Below are 17,276 nucleotides of genomic sequence, written 5' to 3' on the forward strand. Positions count from 1 at the left end.
AGAAAAAAGAGATTCATCTCCCTCACTACTTGTGCACATATGTAACGTTGAGGTCATCCTGGGCGGCATTCCCCACATTTGTTTTCACTTGAGGACTGATGCTCATGCTCCCGGAGGTTTGCATCCACTCTCTTTCTTTATTGTCGAAGAATCAGAAGATGTTCATCGCACAAAACCGCTGGTTGAGATGAAATAAGATGCGGCATGGCTTATGATGTCTGAAGGAAAGCGCAAAAATGTGAACTCAACGTCACAGTTGGACTGAATGCAGAAAAGGCTCCACCCCCACCATCCGGACATGCGACACCTTCGGCTTCGTGTGCCAAGCATTTCTTCGTCTTGTATGCGACTCTCGTATAGCCCCAAGCACGCTTCTCGTCCGGAGGGCGCGGCATGCGGATCTCTTTACATCCCAGCAATGATGTATGCGTGGAATACTAATTCCAGATTCAAAGACTCACGAAGCAGCACCATCGTCAATAGCTATTGGCAACATAGCGCAATATTTCAATCGACTTTCAAAGATCGTCGATCCTACCAAAGGCAAGAACAAAATGATTGCCATAGTTCACATAATCCCTACACAGCAGTTCGGAGATTTGATAAAGCAACCATGACAACTGCTGTTGGTGTTGTTTCGATATTTTGTTCATTACATGTGTTCTTAGTTGCCGCATCTCCTGGTGCTGACAGTTCCATTGATGCGGCCGTCTATCAAGACATGGCAGCTGTGTTTTTTTTTTTTTTTTTTTTTTGGCAGATGACGCCGATAGGCCTGCGGGCTCACGTTGGAGATCGGATCGTACCGGAATCAGAATGCCTGATCCAAGCTAAGGCGGAGTCAGGCAGCTTACAAACCACGTGTCTCATGAAGTCGCAGCTCGTCACTGGCTCACATCACCCTTCCCCGTTGGACCGGCTGTTGGAGACAATGCTCATACGCTAGGGCTGAGGTCCGGACATTCTGCGAAAAAACCATGGTGCCCAGGGGTCTCCTCGTCAGCGAAAAGCATGGACATTGGTGTTGAGGAAACAAAGGCCGAGCGACGACAATCCGAGTTTCGAGTTGCTCAACTAAGTCCGACAGGTCCAAGTTGACTTGGCAAATCAGGGCAGGTGGGGCTGTTGCGATGGCGCAAGAGTTCTCAAAGGTGAGATGGCAGCTCTGAAGTGTTTGTAGACTCGTATTTGAGTCATCAGCGCAAAGCCTCTCTTGGCTATGGACAAGCCGTCGCACCTCAGAGGTGAGGACGTAATCTCGACGCGGCCTCGTGGCTGTGACAGGCTATAGCACTGAGCGTGCGAAAGAGCAGAAGAAACTGATACGGCTTCAGCGTCGATCGTCCAAAGTGATGTACTCGGGGTCCCGTCGATGTTTTCAACTTTCGATAAGGGAGCCCGCGGGCATTTCAATACGGCCGAAGCGCGCGCGCTCTTCGGGATAACGCCGAATAAAAGGTTCTTCGTCTCATCTAGTCTTCGTTTCGCCCAGCGTTGTGGCCTGACTAAGCGGGACAGTGAGGCCTTTTGGCGCCCTGCCGACGCTTACTGCCGAACCATTGACCTGTCCTGGACGGTGAAGGATGTCAAAGGCCTGTCACTTACACACTGACAAGCCATGACAAGCCGTCGCAAAGTCCAGTAGTGGAGTAGACAACCTTGAGAACTCTTGGGATGTCCGTTACAGAAAAGTCCGAAGGGAGGGTAGAAAAGAACTTGTCAACGGTGAATGGGGTGACCTGAAGGCGAGATGAAACCTGGAAAGCTACCGAATGGCGCCCCCTACCGGCTCCATGCGCCCACTCCGGCCCCACTGACATCTCAACTCGGAAACACAGACTTACGCCATCCCATGATCCTCGGTGGGGAGAACAGACGGCGACGATCCAATCGACATGATCTCCCGCTAGATCGTCACCCTCCCTGTGAGGCTCTGACTTCCCAAAGAGGTATCGTCTTAAAGAGCCTCAAACCATCACGGAACATCATCAGACAGCTTGGCAGCACGAGCCTCAACGATGCCCAGCATCGCCAGTTGGAAAAAAAAAAAGTCTGGTTGCGCTGGTCAACGTCTTGGAGTGTCTTGAACCTTCGCATTCTGCCCCTCACCTCCACTATCTCTCGGCACTTCATCATCATTAGTAAAGCCCCCTAAAGCCCCGGACAAGAGCTTCTCGTGTCTTGGCTTCGCGGGTATTCCGATGGCAAATATGTACTACAGCCGGTGCTAATCTAATTCAAAATTTAGACTTACTCGAACTCTAAGTTCTGTCTCCATTCCCATTCCTTTCTCTTTCCTTCAGGTTCCCTTTAGTCAAAATTCCTCCTAGTGAGGTCTGGCCGTGATTTCTGTCGACACCGGCATTTCCAGTCATTTACGCATTTTAATCAATAGGGGAAATTCACTGCTGAGCAGTGTTCGCTTCATTCATTTCAAGAATTTTACTTTCAATACTTCTCTTTCACCGCCCAGTATGAGAGTCTCTTCGGCTTGGGCCCTTGTGGCAGCCGCCACGGTCACTGCCATGCCTCAACCAGTCTCCAAAAGAGATCCTTTCCCGGCTGACGGTACTGTTGTGGGAGGTGTTCCCCATCGCCCATTCAGGAGTGAGTCTTCTACGCCTTTCAAACTTTGTTTTTCGCTTTCTAATGACGGAACCATAGTCCGAAGACAAGCCGCCGCACCAGCGACCCCTCAAGGCAATCAACTCATCCCGGTGGTGGTTGGGGGAGCGCAGGATACATTCGTCCCGAACTTGATCATGGCTCAGGTCGGCGACGTCGTTCAGTTCCAGTTCAGCAATGGCAACCACACTGTGACGCAAAGTGCCGAAGGCGCCGCATGCCAACCTCTTCAAGCTCAGGTTCCGACGGCTATCCACAGCGGTCATGTGCCCTTCAAGGACGGACAGGCTATGGTTGGAACGTTCAACATGCCGATTACGAGTGCTGATCCAATGTTCCTATACTGCGCCACCGGACCTCATTGTCAAGAGGGACAGGTCCTGGTCATCAACCCGTACGTTGCAGAGACAGATTGGATATGTGAGTTTCTGCTAACATCAGTGAATAGCACCAATGCGAACCAAGTCGTCCAGTACTCGAAGTTAGCTGCTGCCGCGAAAGCAAACGTCGACGGAACCACAGTGAGTGGCGGGGCCGTTGGACAGATTCCCCTCGCAAATGCCGCCTTTGTCCCAGCACCGGCCCAGGGAGCTGGCGGTGGCGGTCCTCCGGGAGGCGGCGCTGGCGGTGCTCCCGCTGCAGCCCCGGCGGCTCCAGCTGCACCGGCTGCACCGGCAGCGACACCCGCGACACCGGCAAACCCGGCTCAGGATCCTGCGGCAGCACCTCCAGCCGAAGCGCCCGCTGCTCCTCCGGCAGAAGCTCCAGCAGCTCCCCCGGCTTGAATAGTGTGTGATTTGCGACCAAACTCAGGAAGTTTGGGCCCCGCGATAAACAATCTTCACCTGGTTGAGCAATCGTAGACAACTTTGAGCTGCGCGCTCGGAAGAACCAGTGCGGGTGTGCAGAAGTCGCGTTTTGTCAATGGAGGGAGGAGTAATCCATGTGTATGTAATATCAGTCTTGTACATGCTATTGCCGCCCGCGGCGGGGGTTTTGACGTTGATCGTTGTTGGTTCACAAACGTACCACGACAATCTCAGGATGGGCGTTGTGTTCTGGGGCCGAGGAGGAAACCGAATACCATACACGAATCAACGAAGCTAGATGCTTGAGGATTTCACTTATTTTGAAAGTTGCTTCAAGGTTAAGTATTTGATTACCATGGCATTCATTATGCCCCGTTTTCCTTCCTAGCCAAGTATCCAACCAAACAGCCCATCGCCAGAACCTTATCCCACAATCGGCCTTCCAATTTGTATTCATGGCTCCACGACAACCTTTAATCCACTGACCCCCTTAAACAGCACATCCACAGCCTTGTTCAGGCCATCCAATCCATCAATCTTCTGAGATGGCAAGCCGACAATCTTGTTTGCAGCGATGGCCTGAGCAAAGTATGTCTCAAAGGACCACTTTAACAGACCGGCGTTTTTCTCTTCTGCGAGTGGTGCCGACCAAGACCCGAAACTAACGGTGACTTCCTTGGGAACACTCTCTGGATCAGTGGGAGGTAACAACGCATACACCTTTCCTCCGCCCTGAGCAGCCAGGACTGCGGTGGTGATAGCAAATGTCGGTTTCAGTGAGATGGAGTCCACGACATATTCGTAAGGCCCTTGAGCAACGAGTTCTTTGATAACAGCGTCTTGTGATTGAGTGTGGTCGACGACGTGAACGGCACCCAACTTGGCTACAAAGTCCTTGTGCTGTGGGGATGTGGTGGTGACAGCATCGTATCCAGACTGAGACACATATTGTGTCGCAAAGCTGCCAAAGCTAGATGTGCCGCCGTAAACCAAGATCTTCTTGCCCTTGGAGGGCAGCTTGTTGGCCGGATCGGGCCTGTCTAGGCCTAAGTGCTCGTTGAATAAGCCAACGATGGTACTGAAGTTGCCTAGCAGACCGACGGGGGTGTGTAGGTCGACGCTGCTTGGAACCTTGATCGCAGTGACATCTCGCGACACTACTTGCTTTTGGAAGGCGCTGTACTTGTTACCGTTTGCACCACCCGTTTTGACGGCAGCTACTTTGTCGCCGACCTTGAAGCCGGTGACTTCGGAGCCGACGGCCGCTACGGTACCTCCATAAGATGAGCCGTGGATGGCGGGGTATGGGATGGGAAAGATGGCGAGCTTTGCGATTTTGGCGTCAATGGGGTTAAGGGCGACTAGCTCGTTCTTAATGAGGATTTTGTGGGGCCCAGGCTGCTCAGTGGTCACATCTTGCACAGTGAGCGGGGCTTTGGGTTCGAGTTGGACCGCGGCGGGGTGTGACATCGTGGAAATCGGACGATTGTGGATGCTCGTGATATTGGAAGTATGGCCAATAGCAGTGCTGTGAGTTGTAGGAGCTTGTTGATTTGGTACGGTAGTTTGTGAATACCGGTAGTAAGATCTGATATGTTAATGAGACTGCTTTGCTCTTACTTGACGAGATGTCTGATGGCCTTAAGTATCTCTGCTTCGACTCGGATTTAGACTATCGGGGAGATTGATCGTGCACCTAAACGCTATTATTCCGAGCGATTGCTAAGCGCACACAGCAGTCGAACGCAATTGAAGGCGCCATCTGCGACATTCTTCACGATGAATCTTGATTGCTAAGCTTGAAAGGGTAAATCCCCACCACCGGGACACCCGGAGGTGGCGTAGCCTTTCGGTGTCACCAAAGCGGAAACAAATACCGAGTGTAGATTTAGATGCCGCCTACCTACTTACCAACTTATATGCACAAGGAAGAGATGGATTACGTGCTGCAGTAACATTTCGTGTTTGTCACACATCTTTGAGTGCCTGTTGGCGCGCGCATAGACCCCGCATTGTGTGACAGCTTTGGGCTCTCATTTCGCGCAAGACTGAGTTCGTCCTTACAGTGTAAGCTCAACTCGAATGCACCATAAATCGCCCATTCGACGAATGCCGTTGGAACGATAGCGAACACTTCGGCCAAAATCACGTCATCCGTAACTCAGGTTTCTAAGTGCGATATCATGAGATTGGTCTGAAAATCGGACTGCGAGGCTAGACTTTATTCAAATCGCATATGACCCATTTGGTGACATGAACCAAAAGTTTTCCAACTCAAACGTGACTGCTATCAACAGTTGCGTAGGCGGATTGCTTGCGTGGAAGCTTTGAAATGCTTCTGGTCCCAAATATGGAAGGTCGAACAAGTCAGAATTAGACAAGAGGGATTAGACAAAATCAGTGCTTGGGATAAACATGACTGTTGCACATGTACACTGTCATGACTTGTAATTTCCACATCTCAATTGGTAGAGATGGTTGATGCTAAAGCCAAATATAAAGCGACGCGTGAATCACAGCATGGAACTTTGATGATTTGTATCTGCAAGTCTTCAAAGTGCAAAGCCGATGCGGCTGGCATGATTATATTTCGTTGTCTCGTAAAAAGTCTTCGAGAGACGTGGCTCGAACATCCAGCTTATCGTTGTCGACTTTCGCCATATCCCATGTGCCGTTGTTTGTATAGAGTTGGTAAAAGTACGACATGTACTGGAAGAATTGTCTCGGTGTAGCTGCCTTTCGAGCCTCAAATGCAAGAGTTTTAAGGTCTTCATCAGTCCCCCTGATTTTAAAGCTGACCTGTTTTCCCTTCACCCTTTCGTAAGCAGCAGCAAGCTCCCTGACTGAATGGATACCGGAAACTGTATCCCAGCATCCGCCCTCCTCAGCATCGTCTCTAGAAACAATCGCAGCAGTGAACTCCGCCGCGTCCCGCTCCGTGGTCCATGGAAATGGCTTATTTCCATCACCCCAGAAACTCATGGACTTGTCTCTACCGTCCCAGTAGCCGTTCAGCTCGACAGCTCCATAGGGGTGATCAGGAAACACCCAAAACACCTCAGCTAAGACGCCTGTGAAGATGTATATCGGCCTGATGGGCGAGCTGATCTCGGCAATCCGACGGAATGCGATGAAAGGATCGTAGCTCTCATGCATGCCTAGTGGATCGCGACTCCAATCATTGTTCCACGTAGAGAGGACAAATCGGCGAATGTTGGCGCGCTCAGCGGCCCGGAGCAAGAGAAGCTGCCCATCGAATTGTAGCTCAGTCGGGAACACTCCATAGGCACAGATGACTGCGTCGGCTCCTTTGCAGCCGTGATCGAGGGCCTCAATGTCATAGTGAGTCTTGGTAACGACGAAACCCTCCAACTTGGCTCGTCGGGCATCTGTGAGTTTCGCGGGGTTACGACCTAAACCACGAACTTGATGCCCTCGAGCGTGTAGGGCGTCGACCAGTCTTTGGCCGATATTGCCAGTTGCGCCAGCCACAAGAACAAGCATTCCCACGACAAATGTTTTTTGATTAAAGAAGTTCTAATGTTGATATAGGTATGGTGAGCTGGAGTTGCAATCAAAAACCGTTGACGTAAAGGGTGTAGTTTCTCAAATCCATCAAGAAGGATGGGGAATCCAGTAGGCCATTCTTCCGCATCAGTGCGGGGTTTTACTGATGAATCGGGGTCACATCTTGATTGATGCAATTTCAGAAGAAAGTGGTCACCATTGCATAAAAAGATGGAGAATAAAGGGCCTCTTGCGTCACTTCGACATCGTGTTGGTGTTGAACATCTAATGTTTGCATCCCCCCCATGTCTAGCGCCGGGCGGCAGACCTTTTGCAGCATCACGTCCCGGCATGAGAGAGGCACATGTGAGACTAATACATACATGTAGGAATAAGTCTTAGAGCCTGAGAATGCTTTTAGGCATCCCAGAGAAAATCAAGTCTTACTCATTTGGCAATATAAAAGAACGGAGAAAACTTGGGCAACGAAGATTACAGTGCTTCATAGGGTCTTCATTGGCTCTTGTGGGGTTGCCATGAGCGGAATGAAGAGGAGATAGTATATTAAGGGATAGGCTACGAGGGTTGTTGTGCCCTGCGTGACGTGAAAAGGGGTTGAAAGCTTACTAAATAAGTCCACGTAAATCTACGAGGTGAACAGTTCAACTTCTTGACGGACAAAGTGGGGATACATATGCTTGAGTTTCTGGGCTAGACCTTGATACGGTCGACGAGTGTTGACTTTCATCATACTCTCAGCATCTCATGAAATGCCTTAGTGCAAATGACATGACGTAGGTATGATCCTTAGGTCTGGGAATACGATAATCACCTAGTTTTCTTTTTAAAAGTTGTCACATGTAGCAAATGTGCGGTGCTCCTCCATTCATCGACTCCAGGAGAAACTAGTCACCGACCAGCTGGTATTGCAACACCTAGAAATCTCGAGCAATTATGAAGCGGGATATTGGGGAAAGCTCGACGCTTGGATTAGCTACTAATCTAAGTACTGTGCTTAGTAGTCGAGGAAGACAGGATGATTCGGCCGTTTGAGACTCGGTTGCCAATAACGCACTCAATACGTCAAGATGCATTTGAAAGACCCAAGCCAGAGAGCTATGCGGAAAAGGTGAATTGAAACTCAATCGACCCATTTCACCCCTTGTACCGTCTCTCCAAGCTCGCGGATTTCTAGTCTTACGCACGAAAAGATTGACTCGACGGTTTACTTCTGAAAGATGTGACTATGCCCAAGACATATCAGGCAGCATCCTGTGAGGCAATTTCAATAACACTTAACTTGGCAGACTGATTGGATTACAACTATTGGTTCTTGGCTATGTGGTGTCACCCTGGAGATAGAGTGGCATCTGCAGGCTTCCATGTTTTCGACAATGCAAGGGAGCTGGAAAGCAGAACTTCTCCCAAAGTAGAAGGCCACCTAAACATTGCTTGAAGGGCAGTTTGTCGAGAAACAACAATTATACAGACACGCTACAATTCATGATTATGCAGCTCGAACACAAACAATGCAGTGCCTGTAGCGATTGCAACATCCAGGCGAAAGATGGCAACATCGAGGTTGATTGAACGATACTTTATGTTGGAACATACTGATACTAGGTATGCATACTTCAAATCTAATTAATGCAGCCTCCTATGCACATCAAGCAGATTTAGATGAAGAACAAACACTGAAGGAAACTCCCCTGCCCACGGATGTCGCCGCGGACGATCACTTCCTCTCCCAGCACATTTGCGAATAAGAAAGCCACGTGTGAAATCTTAAGGAACCGAGCCAAGGCAAACGTTTCTTTTCTCAAAGGAAATGAAAGGGGATGGATCCCCCAAGCCCTACAAACCGGATCTGATCCGAGCTTATCTTTACGATACCCTAACTGCATGTCACAAATTTATGGTTGAAAGCTTGAGTGGCGGCAGAAACTGTTGAGTCAAAATGTGTCTTGATCATTTACGAGGAATAAGCAACTCCAAGGCCGCCAGTGCGGGCGAAAACAGAGTTTTTCGGTAACTGCAAGTCTATGAAGGGTATTTCGTTTTCTCGTGTATGTACAAGGGTGTGCCAAACATCTCCTGAATCACCCAATCAATCTCCCCAATTTGTTGCGCATGGCAAACAGAACTTAGGCAAGCTTCTCGATGTCAGCATCGTGGGGTACCAAGCTGAGGTGCTGAAGGTCACCGCGAGCCTCCTTCTTGACCCACGCGGCATTGCGTCTCTTGAACATCATCTTGGGCAAGGCCTGGTTGAGGCAGACGTCGACCTTCATGCAGGTGCCGCCGGAGCAGCAGCTCTGCTTGATGCAGACCTCGCCGTTGCTGCAGTCGTTGGTGGTGTCGCACGAGGGGCTGCAGTCGTTGGGCTGGGCGCAGACCTTGCGGCCCTCGACGGTCTGGAAGCAGACACAGCCGGTCTCGCTGGAGCACACGGGGATGACGCGGTCGCCGCAGTTCCAGGTGTTGCTGCACTCGAGAGCCGGACGGGTGACGTTGACAAAGGGGGCGAGGGTGGTGGTGGAGACGAAGGTGACGGTCGAGGTGACGATAGGGGTCGGAGCGGTGGTGGTGGCCGCGGAGGCGCCGAAGCAAGAGCAGGCGGAGCTGTAGCGCCTCTCATCGACGCAGGCGGAGGCGTAGGCCGGGATGGCCTTGGTGGCGGAGATGGGAGTCTCGGCAGCCTGACGCTGGTAGATGGTCTTGGTAGAGTTGGCTGTGATGGTCTGAATGCTGCTCTCAGTGATGTAGACGGTGCTGTGGCAGATTGGTCAGCTTTTCTGATTGGAGTGATACTACTTGATGAAGCTTACGACGTGGCCGGAATCTGGGTCACGGCAAGGAACGAGCTGCATTCTGCCATGCGAAGCTCCATGGTGGCCGTTCCGAAGCGAGTTGCCCGCACGGCGCGGAGGCAGTTATCGGCGTTGCAGCCATTCTGACGGCCGGCAAGGTTGGCAACCTCGGGCAGGGCCGCAGCCGCGGCGGCGAAAGCAGCAACAATGTAGCACTTCATCTTGGAAAGAGTGGGTGAGTGTAGTGTTGTAGTGACTGTGAAACTCGTGGTCGAAAACGACAAGAGACCTGTGAGCAAGTGAATGAATGAAGAATGAAGATGTTACTCTGTGTGGCTTGTCATCTCTTCTTGTTTTCAAAAGTCGGAGACCAACACATCTATCTTATATTCCTCCGATCGTCCCTAGCTCAAGCTCCCTCGCCGCGTGGTATGCAAACCTTAGGGAAGATAGGACACACTATGCAAGGGGAAGACGGGTCTAGTAGCGCCTCGGCAACCAACGAGAAAAGCAAACGGCCCTCAAACCTCGACGTCTTAGGGTTGATAACATGCGTGTCGCCGTCATTAGTCCTGTGTCCAAACAAGCTTAGATGGTTTAGCAGCAAACGAGACATTGAAAAAAGCATCTGAGTGCCCCCTTTCATTAGTGGGATAAGAAAAAGTGGGAATACGTCTTGTCCCTCCTCCGGAGCTTAGGACGGCACGCTGCATAACTGACGGGGAAGAATTCGACTCCGAGCCGGAATGGGCGCCGGGCGTTATGTTTGCTGTAGTGAATGGTCCGAGGGCGTGGAAACGTGCAGCTAGGTAACTTACATGAGAGCCTCACCGCTGAGGTCCTGAGCTCTTCCGCGGTCACCCCTGGCTTGCCTGGCTCATTCCCGAAGTAGTGCTGTTAAGTTGAATGTTTAGAGGCTCATGTTTGCCAAGGACCTGCAGTAGCGCGGCGCATCGATGTCGACGGCGCCGTCGAAAGCCCACCGAAGCCTCCCGCTAACGCCCATTTTGGGCATTTTTCATAGCCCGCGGCTTTCAGGTATACTTGGCCGTGCGTTTTATGTTGAAGAGGACGGAATCACCAAAATCGTCCGTGGGCGATAAGCTCACCTCAATCATGTTCCCGCGCAACCATGGACGAGAACTCACACCGCTGTCTAGAAATAAGCTACCGGAGCCTCCAGTTCTGGGTTATGCAACTCTGAGTATAGTCTGTCGGTTTGCATTTGACTTGTGCCCCTTCTCCCTAGTGTCTCTAGATCAGTAGACTGACGTCACTCCCAAGAACCCAATGTTCCATGACAGACAGAAACATTGTTTCTGACTTTGATCGAACTCCCTTAGCTTCTCTGTCGGCACTACTTCGCATCGCGGGCCTACCTGCGACTCGGTGACTTGGCACTTTGTCTACCCCGGTATTACGGTTATTCTAGGAACCATTAAGCTCGCGGATCTCAAGAGCACCCCCAAGCACTAATGTACCCCTGCTGGGACGTGGCCAATACGCAAGTACCGATATGATCGGCAAGAAACCCCTGCTTACCTTAATTGACGACCAGCATCAACCAGCGAAACCCCGACCGATATGCAACCCTTCAATATAACATCACAAACCAGACAAACACGGAAAAGGCCGCTCATGACGCGGGAACAGACGTTCGTATCGAGCGCGACTGCGGCAACGGGACAGCACGGTCCAGAACAACCAAGACAATGCCAGCTGGAGGCCCCCAACATCTCCCGCTTAGCGCGACTGTGGCTGATCTAAATCTGAGCGAAGACTACCGACCTGGCGAGAGACGGTGACCATGAGCCGTTGTGGCTGCCCTTAGTGTCGTTGACTAGTACCTTGAAAGGTTAATCACGAAGATGTTCCTTGGCATTTGGAAGCAAAGTAGTGAAGTTGAGAGTTCCGTGTGCCATGCGGCGGCGCGCTCGTTCAGTGTCGGTTAGAAGCTCTTGCGTCGCGGCTGGGAATGATGGCATTGATGCAAACTTCTGCTTTGTGGTAGAGATCAGAGTCGTCTTGGCAACTGAAGTCATCGTAATGCTGAGTGACTATGTAGGATTGTGGTCTGCAGCGAAACCGGCACTTTTGGATGAGTGCCCTTTGTTGCTTGTAATCAATATGAAGAGGGTAGGATTAACTTGGTCATGGGTGTTATTCAAACAGGCAAAGGATGAAATTCTGATTTCATCTACAATCTCAAACTAAGTACTCACTCGAGACTAAGGATCAATAAACGTAAGAAGTTCCATATTGGAGTAATTTTCAATTTAACCCTAGATCAGCCACGTGCAGACCCAAGCTGTTTTCTGTGCTTGACCCAGCCAGAGACTGAGAGGCATTGCGGTAGGAAAACGCATCCGCATGAGCCCGGGCAGGTGAGAAGGGCCACGGTAGCTTAGCAGCAACCTTTCGGACTTCGAAAATCAGACCAACAGGAGAATGTGACTTGGCGGCATCTATCCACGCCGCTTTTGTCGCTTCTTCAATCTCGAAGTCCCATGTACTCTCCCATGTGAAAGTTGGGGTATCACCTTTCTCAATGGAGTAACGGAAACAGCCTGCCGAAATAATATATTGCTCCCGCGCGTTCCAGAGCTCCATCACTCTTAACTTTGGCATCCGTCGGGCAGCTCTCGCGGCTGACAACAGGAGCTTGTTTGTCATTTCGGGTGCCTTGTCCCAAATAGAATGAGACGTCAGACTGATGACCTGTAGTTCAGGCCAATCAGGGCCAGCGACGCTGTCCTGAAGGGAAGGGACTTCGTTCTTGGGCTGGTCCATCATGTGCGAAAAGAAGTCAGTAGCGTCGATGGCAAACGAGACACATAGGTTCTCCAGCCCGCGGCTCTGACGATACAGTTGCTCGGGGATGCCCTGATGCGTGCGAATGTATTCGATCCAATCATGTTGCGTGTTCAAGTTGCTCTGGTCGCAGGATTCTCGGATAGTGAGCGACTTCAGTTCGACCGGCGCAATCTGCCAGTCCGTGACTAGGCAAAGCTTGTGCTTATATCCAGGTCGGCAACCGATTTCGTAGTTGTAGTCCAATGTGTCCAGACCAGGCGCAAGTCCAGTCAAAATAAGGTCGGCAAGCTCGGGCCCAGTACTGCGGGAAATGTAAGATTGTGGTTTCACGATGCGGAGCGACCGCACGCAACCGATTGACCACTTTCGCTGCCGCAAGAGCTCTAGTCCGTACTTGAGCAGCGGGGGACCGCAGGGCCGGACTTCGACGATTTCCAGGCCGATCTTGGCATCTTCCGTCCTCCAGGTCTGCAACAAGTCGAACAAGGAGACTACAACCTCCGCAAACGCCCTCCTGTAGCTTTTGGACGTGTTGGTGGCATCATAGTCGATACGAACACGGAGTCGTTTGAGGACTTTCTGGCGAGTCTTGGTTAGGATGTTGCGGGCCCGGAGAACTGTTCGTCGGCTAGCGGTGGACTTTTGGGAATGAAGTGAGATGTATATCTCTTCAAAGACGAAGGGTTCGATGATTTTCTGCCATTCGGAAGAGATGGAAGCGTAAGAGGCCAATGGATGGTTCTCTTCCCGGCCGCATTTGAGGAGATGGCCCCAAATTTGGTTCTTAAGCTCATTAGGTAGATCATGCCACCAAGCCATTGTAACAAAAGGCCTTTGTGGGCGATGAAACCGGTACTACGTGTATCAGTGAGAGCCGCTGCCGAGTCTGCGGACATGTAAAGAAAGAGGGGATGGTATCATGGGAAGCAGAGCGCGACAAACGATAAGCTTCGAGCTGTTCCAACATGGCCACTTGGCCACCGAGGGTCAAAGCTCAACGGCTCTCGGGTACCTACGTACCATCAAAGTGATTGAGTAATCAACATCCCTAAACAAAAATCTGCTGATGCTCAACTACCACGGTAGGGCAGACTTGTGTACACCCACTTTCTTTGTGTTGGGGTGATGAATGTGAGATTCTGATGCCGAAGTGGAGTCTATTGGTGAACGGCTGTTCAAAAGATAAGGCAAAGCTTATACCCGGTGATTAGCTCAGATGCAGTCATTTCCATAGCTCATGTGCCTTGTGCATGTAATCTGAACAGTTTTTGGTTGAGCCTTTCTACGAAACGATGTCGCGATGAGCTTGTCATCCGGCTCACATTCCATAGACACTCGATGAAAGACACACAATCCTAGGGAAGTAAATTCTGGATGCATGCAGATCCCCTGCTGGTCTTTGACGCGATTTCTCGCATGCGAATACCTATCAGCGTGCTTGAGGGGCCGACGGAAATCACAAGCCACTTCGGTCTCTGGCACCCTCCTTGCTCACGGCTGGCTGTTACCCAGTTTCTGTCTACACTGCGCGTGGTCAAAGTCAACGGCTAGGTATGGGTTCTGAGGTGGCTACATCAATGATACTGTTCAGTCATGGTCACCAAAGGTCTGAAATACCAATGATGTGGTCGCTGTTCAGTAAAGCGTTGATGAAAGCTACATATGTTACGTTGGACTAGGTCATCCATGGTGATGCAACGTTAAGTGGGCATCACCAGCATCAACATTCCTTCATCACAGCTTTCATGAAAGCTTGAAAGCCCCCATGAAGCCAGTTGTCTTTCAGAATTCATGCGAGATTTCAAATCTCATGCGAGAGCAAGGGACGGAGGGTTTACGGGTCATTTACTGTCTGCACTGGTGTAAAGAACATGTTCAGAGCTTCAGAGTTGGGACCCTGACATATAGAAGTCCCAATGCAAGCTCAGAAAAAATTGATATAAACCTCCAATGCCCGTATGGGGATTGCTTTATGATTTGGTGTCATCTCCTCACTCTTTTACATAGCTTGCTTAACACAGAACTTGATCTGCTGGGTAGATCGTCGTACTCTCACTTCTTATTCTTTACTGCGATTACCGCGCGTATTCGCGACACTTTTCTGGGTTATTCGATTCGGGTTGAGATATCAAGTCGAGGTCCATCTCTTGATTCGTTTTAAATCCGTTGGTAAGCCGCATTCCTGACGACACTTGGCTCATATCTATCACCAAGAAGTCCCGCTCATGACCTCCGTTCTAGAAAAGAGAATACCCTCAATCACGCATCATGGCTGATCAAGATAAAAATCCACGAATTTGGACCATCGAAGAAGGTCAAGCATACTTTGACGACTTGATAAGACTTCTTCGTAATCCAAATGTAAGTGTTGACGAAACGGCTGATACTGGGCACATCAACGCAACTGCGAATCATTTTCCTTTCCAATTCCAGAAGGGAGCACCTGTCACAAAAGCCAAGGCTTGTTGTAACAATCTCGTCAAACAGGAGCAGCCGGGTAGCTTGTTCATTTACGATAATTCTCTCTGTCTACAAGCTCCCAGAGAGTCGCAGAACTCTGATGACACCCATCGCATCTGGACCTTGTGCAATGGCCTCAGAGTGACTTCATTGTCAGTGGCCTGCAGCACTCTGGTACAGGAGTTGCGACGCGGTCAAGGCATACAATATCACGAGTATCGGAATATCATCAGTCTTGTCTTCTATTGCGGTCGGGAACCACATCAACGCGGCGTCAGTACAGGACTGCTCATGATACGCTCTCTCTTGGCCCAGATCTTTGAATACATCCGCGTCTTTATAATCGAATACAAAGATGTCATATCGGGCGGACACGAATTCCGCGAGGAAGTTGAGACAGATGATCTCGGTCAACTATGTGGAATGCTCGACATAGTGATCCGGACGCTCCCTCCAGTGAAGGATCATGAGCAGCCAGAGCGAAGGATTGTCTGTTTCATTGATGGTGTGGGTTCTCGCAGTGATGTAGAGGATTCTTCCGGAGTGGCCAAGGTCATACAGACCTTGCTGAAGATGGTCCGTCTAAGTCACACTGGCAATGACTACGTACCGACATTCCAACTGATCTGTACGAGTCCTCGTCTAGGCGACTGGGATGATGCACTCTTCCCAAATGGAGACACTTGCCAAATTATTGATTTAGCACTACCACTGCTGGCATCTGCACCCTCGACCTGAGGAGGGTTTCAAAAGTCCTGAAGGGCACCAGAATCTGTGCTTCAAGGTCGATTTCGGCAAGCATGATGGGTTTCGTCCATAGAATTCCTTTCTTTACATCCTAAATTTCAAGACCTGAACAGATCATCATATTTGATCGACCACAGAATCGTATCAATTAGAACATTCTTGATTTGCTACAGTGTTTCTCCAGATGTGCTATATATTAAAGAAGGAAAGTAACCAGTGTTCCCCATACTATCTCTTGATCTCTTTCAAGAGAAGAACATGCCGGTACCTCTGTTGACACTCCACCATCGACTGCCCCACTAATTCGTTGCCCCATCGACAGCGAATGTGCATTAGGACTCTCCATTCATGTGTTAATTTTGTGACTACCGCCAAAAGAATTAAATAAGGGTACTTGGATAATTCAATCCAACCTAATCTCGAATTCGTAAGAGAATGCATAAATATCTGAGAGCAAAACAAATAAGAGGCCTTCGCTAAGGCACTTCTTGCTACGTGGAGTATCATTCTAGGTAGCTACACCAATGAGAAATTAGGTGTAAGTGCATCCATCTCAAGCCAACGTCTCTATTGCTAAGGCGCTGCAACCTGTATGCTGCCAATAGCCGGATTACTTGATTTCAATTCCTAGCGTTATCACGAATAGTGGTCAGAAGTGTGCAATGGCAGCAATAGTCCGTTCGCCTACAGGCGGGTTGTAAGGTCGGTTGCCGGTGTAGTGATTGAACATTTACTAGACAGAGAGGGGAGGGATGGTATTATCACAAGCTCCAGACTGTTCATCACAGCCACTCCGCCACTCTCACACGTCCAAAGCTCAGCCAATCATTGGAAACTATACATCCAATACTAGCGTGGTGATTTAGTAATTAACTCCTCTGAACGAGAAGGTCGCGGACGCTGAACTATGGCGGAAACGCAGACATGAACCTTGCCCTTCCCCCAATGTGCTGTAATCATGAAGTTGAGCACCCAGACATACGACGCGGTCTATTTGTGATGGTCTGTTCAAACTACAAAGAGAAACGCGATCTTGGTGTTTGGTGGTTGATTTTCAGGGGAGCTAAATGCAATCTCTCCAGTCCTATCGATCCAACTACGTGCATCATGGACGTACTGAAACAAACATCTGTCGATCCACCTTTTCAAGAGAGCAGGCAAAAGTCTCATGGCAGTTTATCTTCGACTCACCGCCGACAAACATTGTAGACAAAAAGAACAAAAATCATGAGGCCTTATCTGTTCCTTACCGCCTCCAAACACTCCATGCTAAGAGACGCTAATGACAAAGGTGGTATTGCAGCTTGGATACTCTCATATCCGATCTTTGTTTACAAGGCTCCATTTGGACTGCAGCACAGCAAGAGTGATTATTACCTTCTAACCGCCAGGCTTCAAGCAAACCTTTTCCCAGTATTCTACTTCACATGGCCAAAATTACATTCGAAACAAAAGCAAAAAAAGAAAAAAAAAAAGGCCCGAGCATGACATTGAAAGGCGTACC

General features: G+C 49.9%; 7 protein-coding genes across 7 annotated transcripts; 3 read left to right on the plus strand and 4 right to left on the minus strand.

The window, feature by feature from the left end:
* Positions 1-265: 265 nt before the first annotated feature.
* On the plus strand, positions 266-946 carry CABS01_06369 (uncharacterized protein; the record flags this gene model as incomplete). Its single annotated transcript, XM_060539735.1, has 1 exon — positions 266-946. One exon carries the CDS (start codon positions 266-268, stop codon positions 944-946), a length of 681 nt encoding a protein of 226 aa, XP_060404272.1.
* A 1,528-nt stretch (positions 947-2,474) lies between these two features.
* CABS01_06370 (uncharacterized protein) lies at positions 2,475-3,410 on the plus strand (the record flags this gene model as incomplete). The annotated part of the gene is made up of 3 exons (XM_060539736.1): positions 2,475-2,607; positions 2,665-3,019; positions 3,074-3,410. The coding sequence occupies 3 exons, from the start codon at positions 2,475-2,477 to the stop codon at positions 3,408-3,410; spliced, it is 825 nt and encodes a 274-aa protein (XP_060404273.1).
* Positions 3,411-3,887: 477 nt separating this feature from the next.
* CABS01_06371 (alcohol dehydrogenase GroES-like domain-containing protein) lies at positions 3,888-4,904 on the minus strand (the record flags this gene model as incomplete). Its single annotated transcript, XM_060539737.1, has 1 exon — positions 3,888-4,904. The coding sequence occupies one exon, from the start codon at positions 4,902-4,904 to the stop codon at positions 3,888-3,890; it is 1,017 nt and encodes a 338-aa protein (XP_060404274.1).
* Positions 4,905-6,017: 1,113 nt separating this feature from the next.
* On the minus strand, positions 6,018-6,938 carry CABS01_06372 (uncharacterized protein; the record flags this gene model as incomplete). Its single annotated transcript, XM_060539738.1, has 1 exon — positions 6,018-6,938. The coding sequence occupies one exon, from the start codon at positions 6,936-6,938 to the stop codon at positions 6,018-6,020; it is 921 nt and encodes a 306-aa protein (XP_060404275.1).
* A 2,147-nt stretch (positions 6,939-9,085) lies between these two features.
* CABS01_06373 (uncharacterized protein) lies at positions 9,086-10,757 on the minus strand (the record flags this gene model as incomplete). Its single annotated transcript, XM_060539739.1, has 5 exons — positions 9,086-9,713; positions 9,770-9,972; positions 10,212-10,323; positions 10,570-10,623; positions 10,687-10,757. 5 exons carry the CDS (start codon positions 10,755-10,757, stop codon positions 9,086-9,088), a joined length of 1,068 nt encoding a protein of 355 aa, XP_060404276.1.
* A 1,265-nt stretch (positions 10,758-12,022) lies between these two features.
* CABS01_06374 (uncharacterized protein) lies at positions 12,023-13,384 on the minus strand (the record flags this gene model as incomplete). Its single annotated transcript, XM_060539740.1, has 1 exon — positions 12,023-13,384. The coding sequence occupies one exon, from the start codon at positions 13,382-13,384 to the stop codon at positions 12,023-12,025; it is 1,362 nt and encodes a 453-aa protein (XP_060404277.1).
* Positions 13,385-14,833: 1,449 nt separating this feature from the next.
* CABS01_06375 (uncharacterized protein) lies at positions 14,834-15,763 on the plus strand (the record flags this gene model as incomplete). Its single annotated transcript, XM_060539741.1, has 1 exon — positions 14,834-15,763. One exon carries the CDS (start codon positions 14,834-14,836, stop codon positions 15,761-15,763), a length of 930 nt encoding a protein of 309 aa, XP_060404278.1.
* Between the last annotated feature and the right edge of the window lie 1,513 nt (positions 15,764-17,276).

This window comes from Colletotrichum abscissum (genome assembly GCF_030869225.1).
Source record: "Colletotrichum abscissum strain IMI 504890 chromosome Unknown Scaffold_13.1, whole genome shotgun sequence".
Classification (NCBI taxonomy): domain Eukaryota; kingdom Fungi; phylum Ascomycota; class Sordariomycetes; order Glomerellales; family Glomerellaceae; genus Colletotrichum; species Colletotrichum abscissum.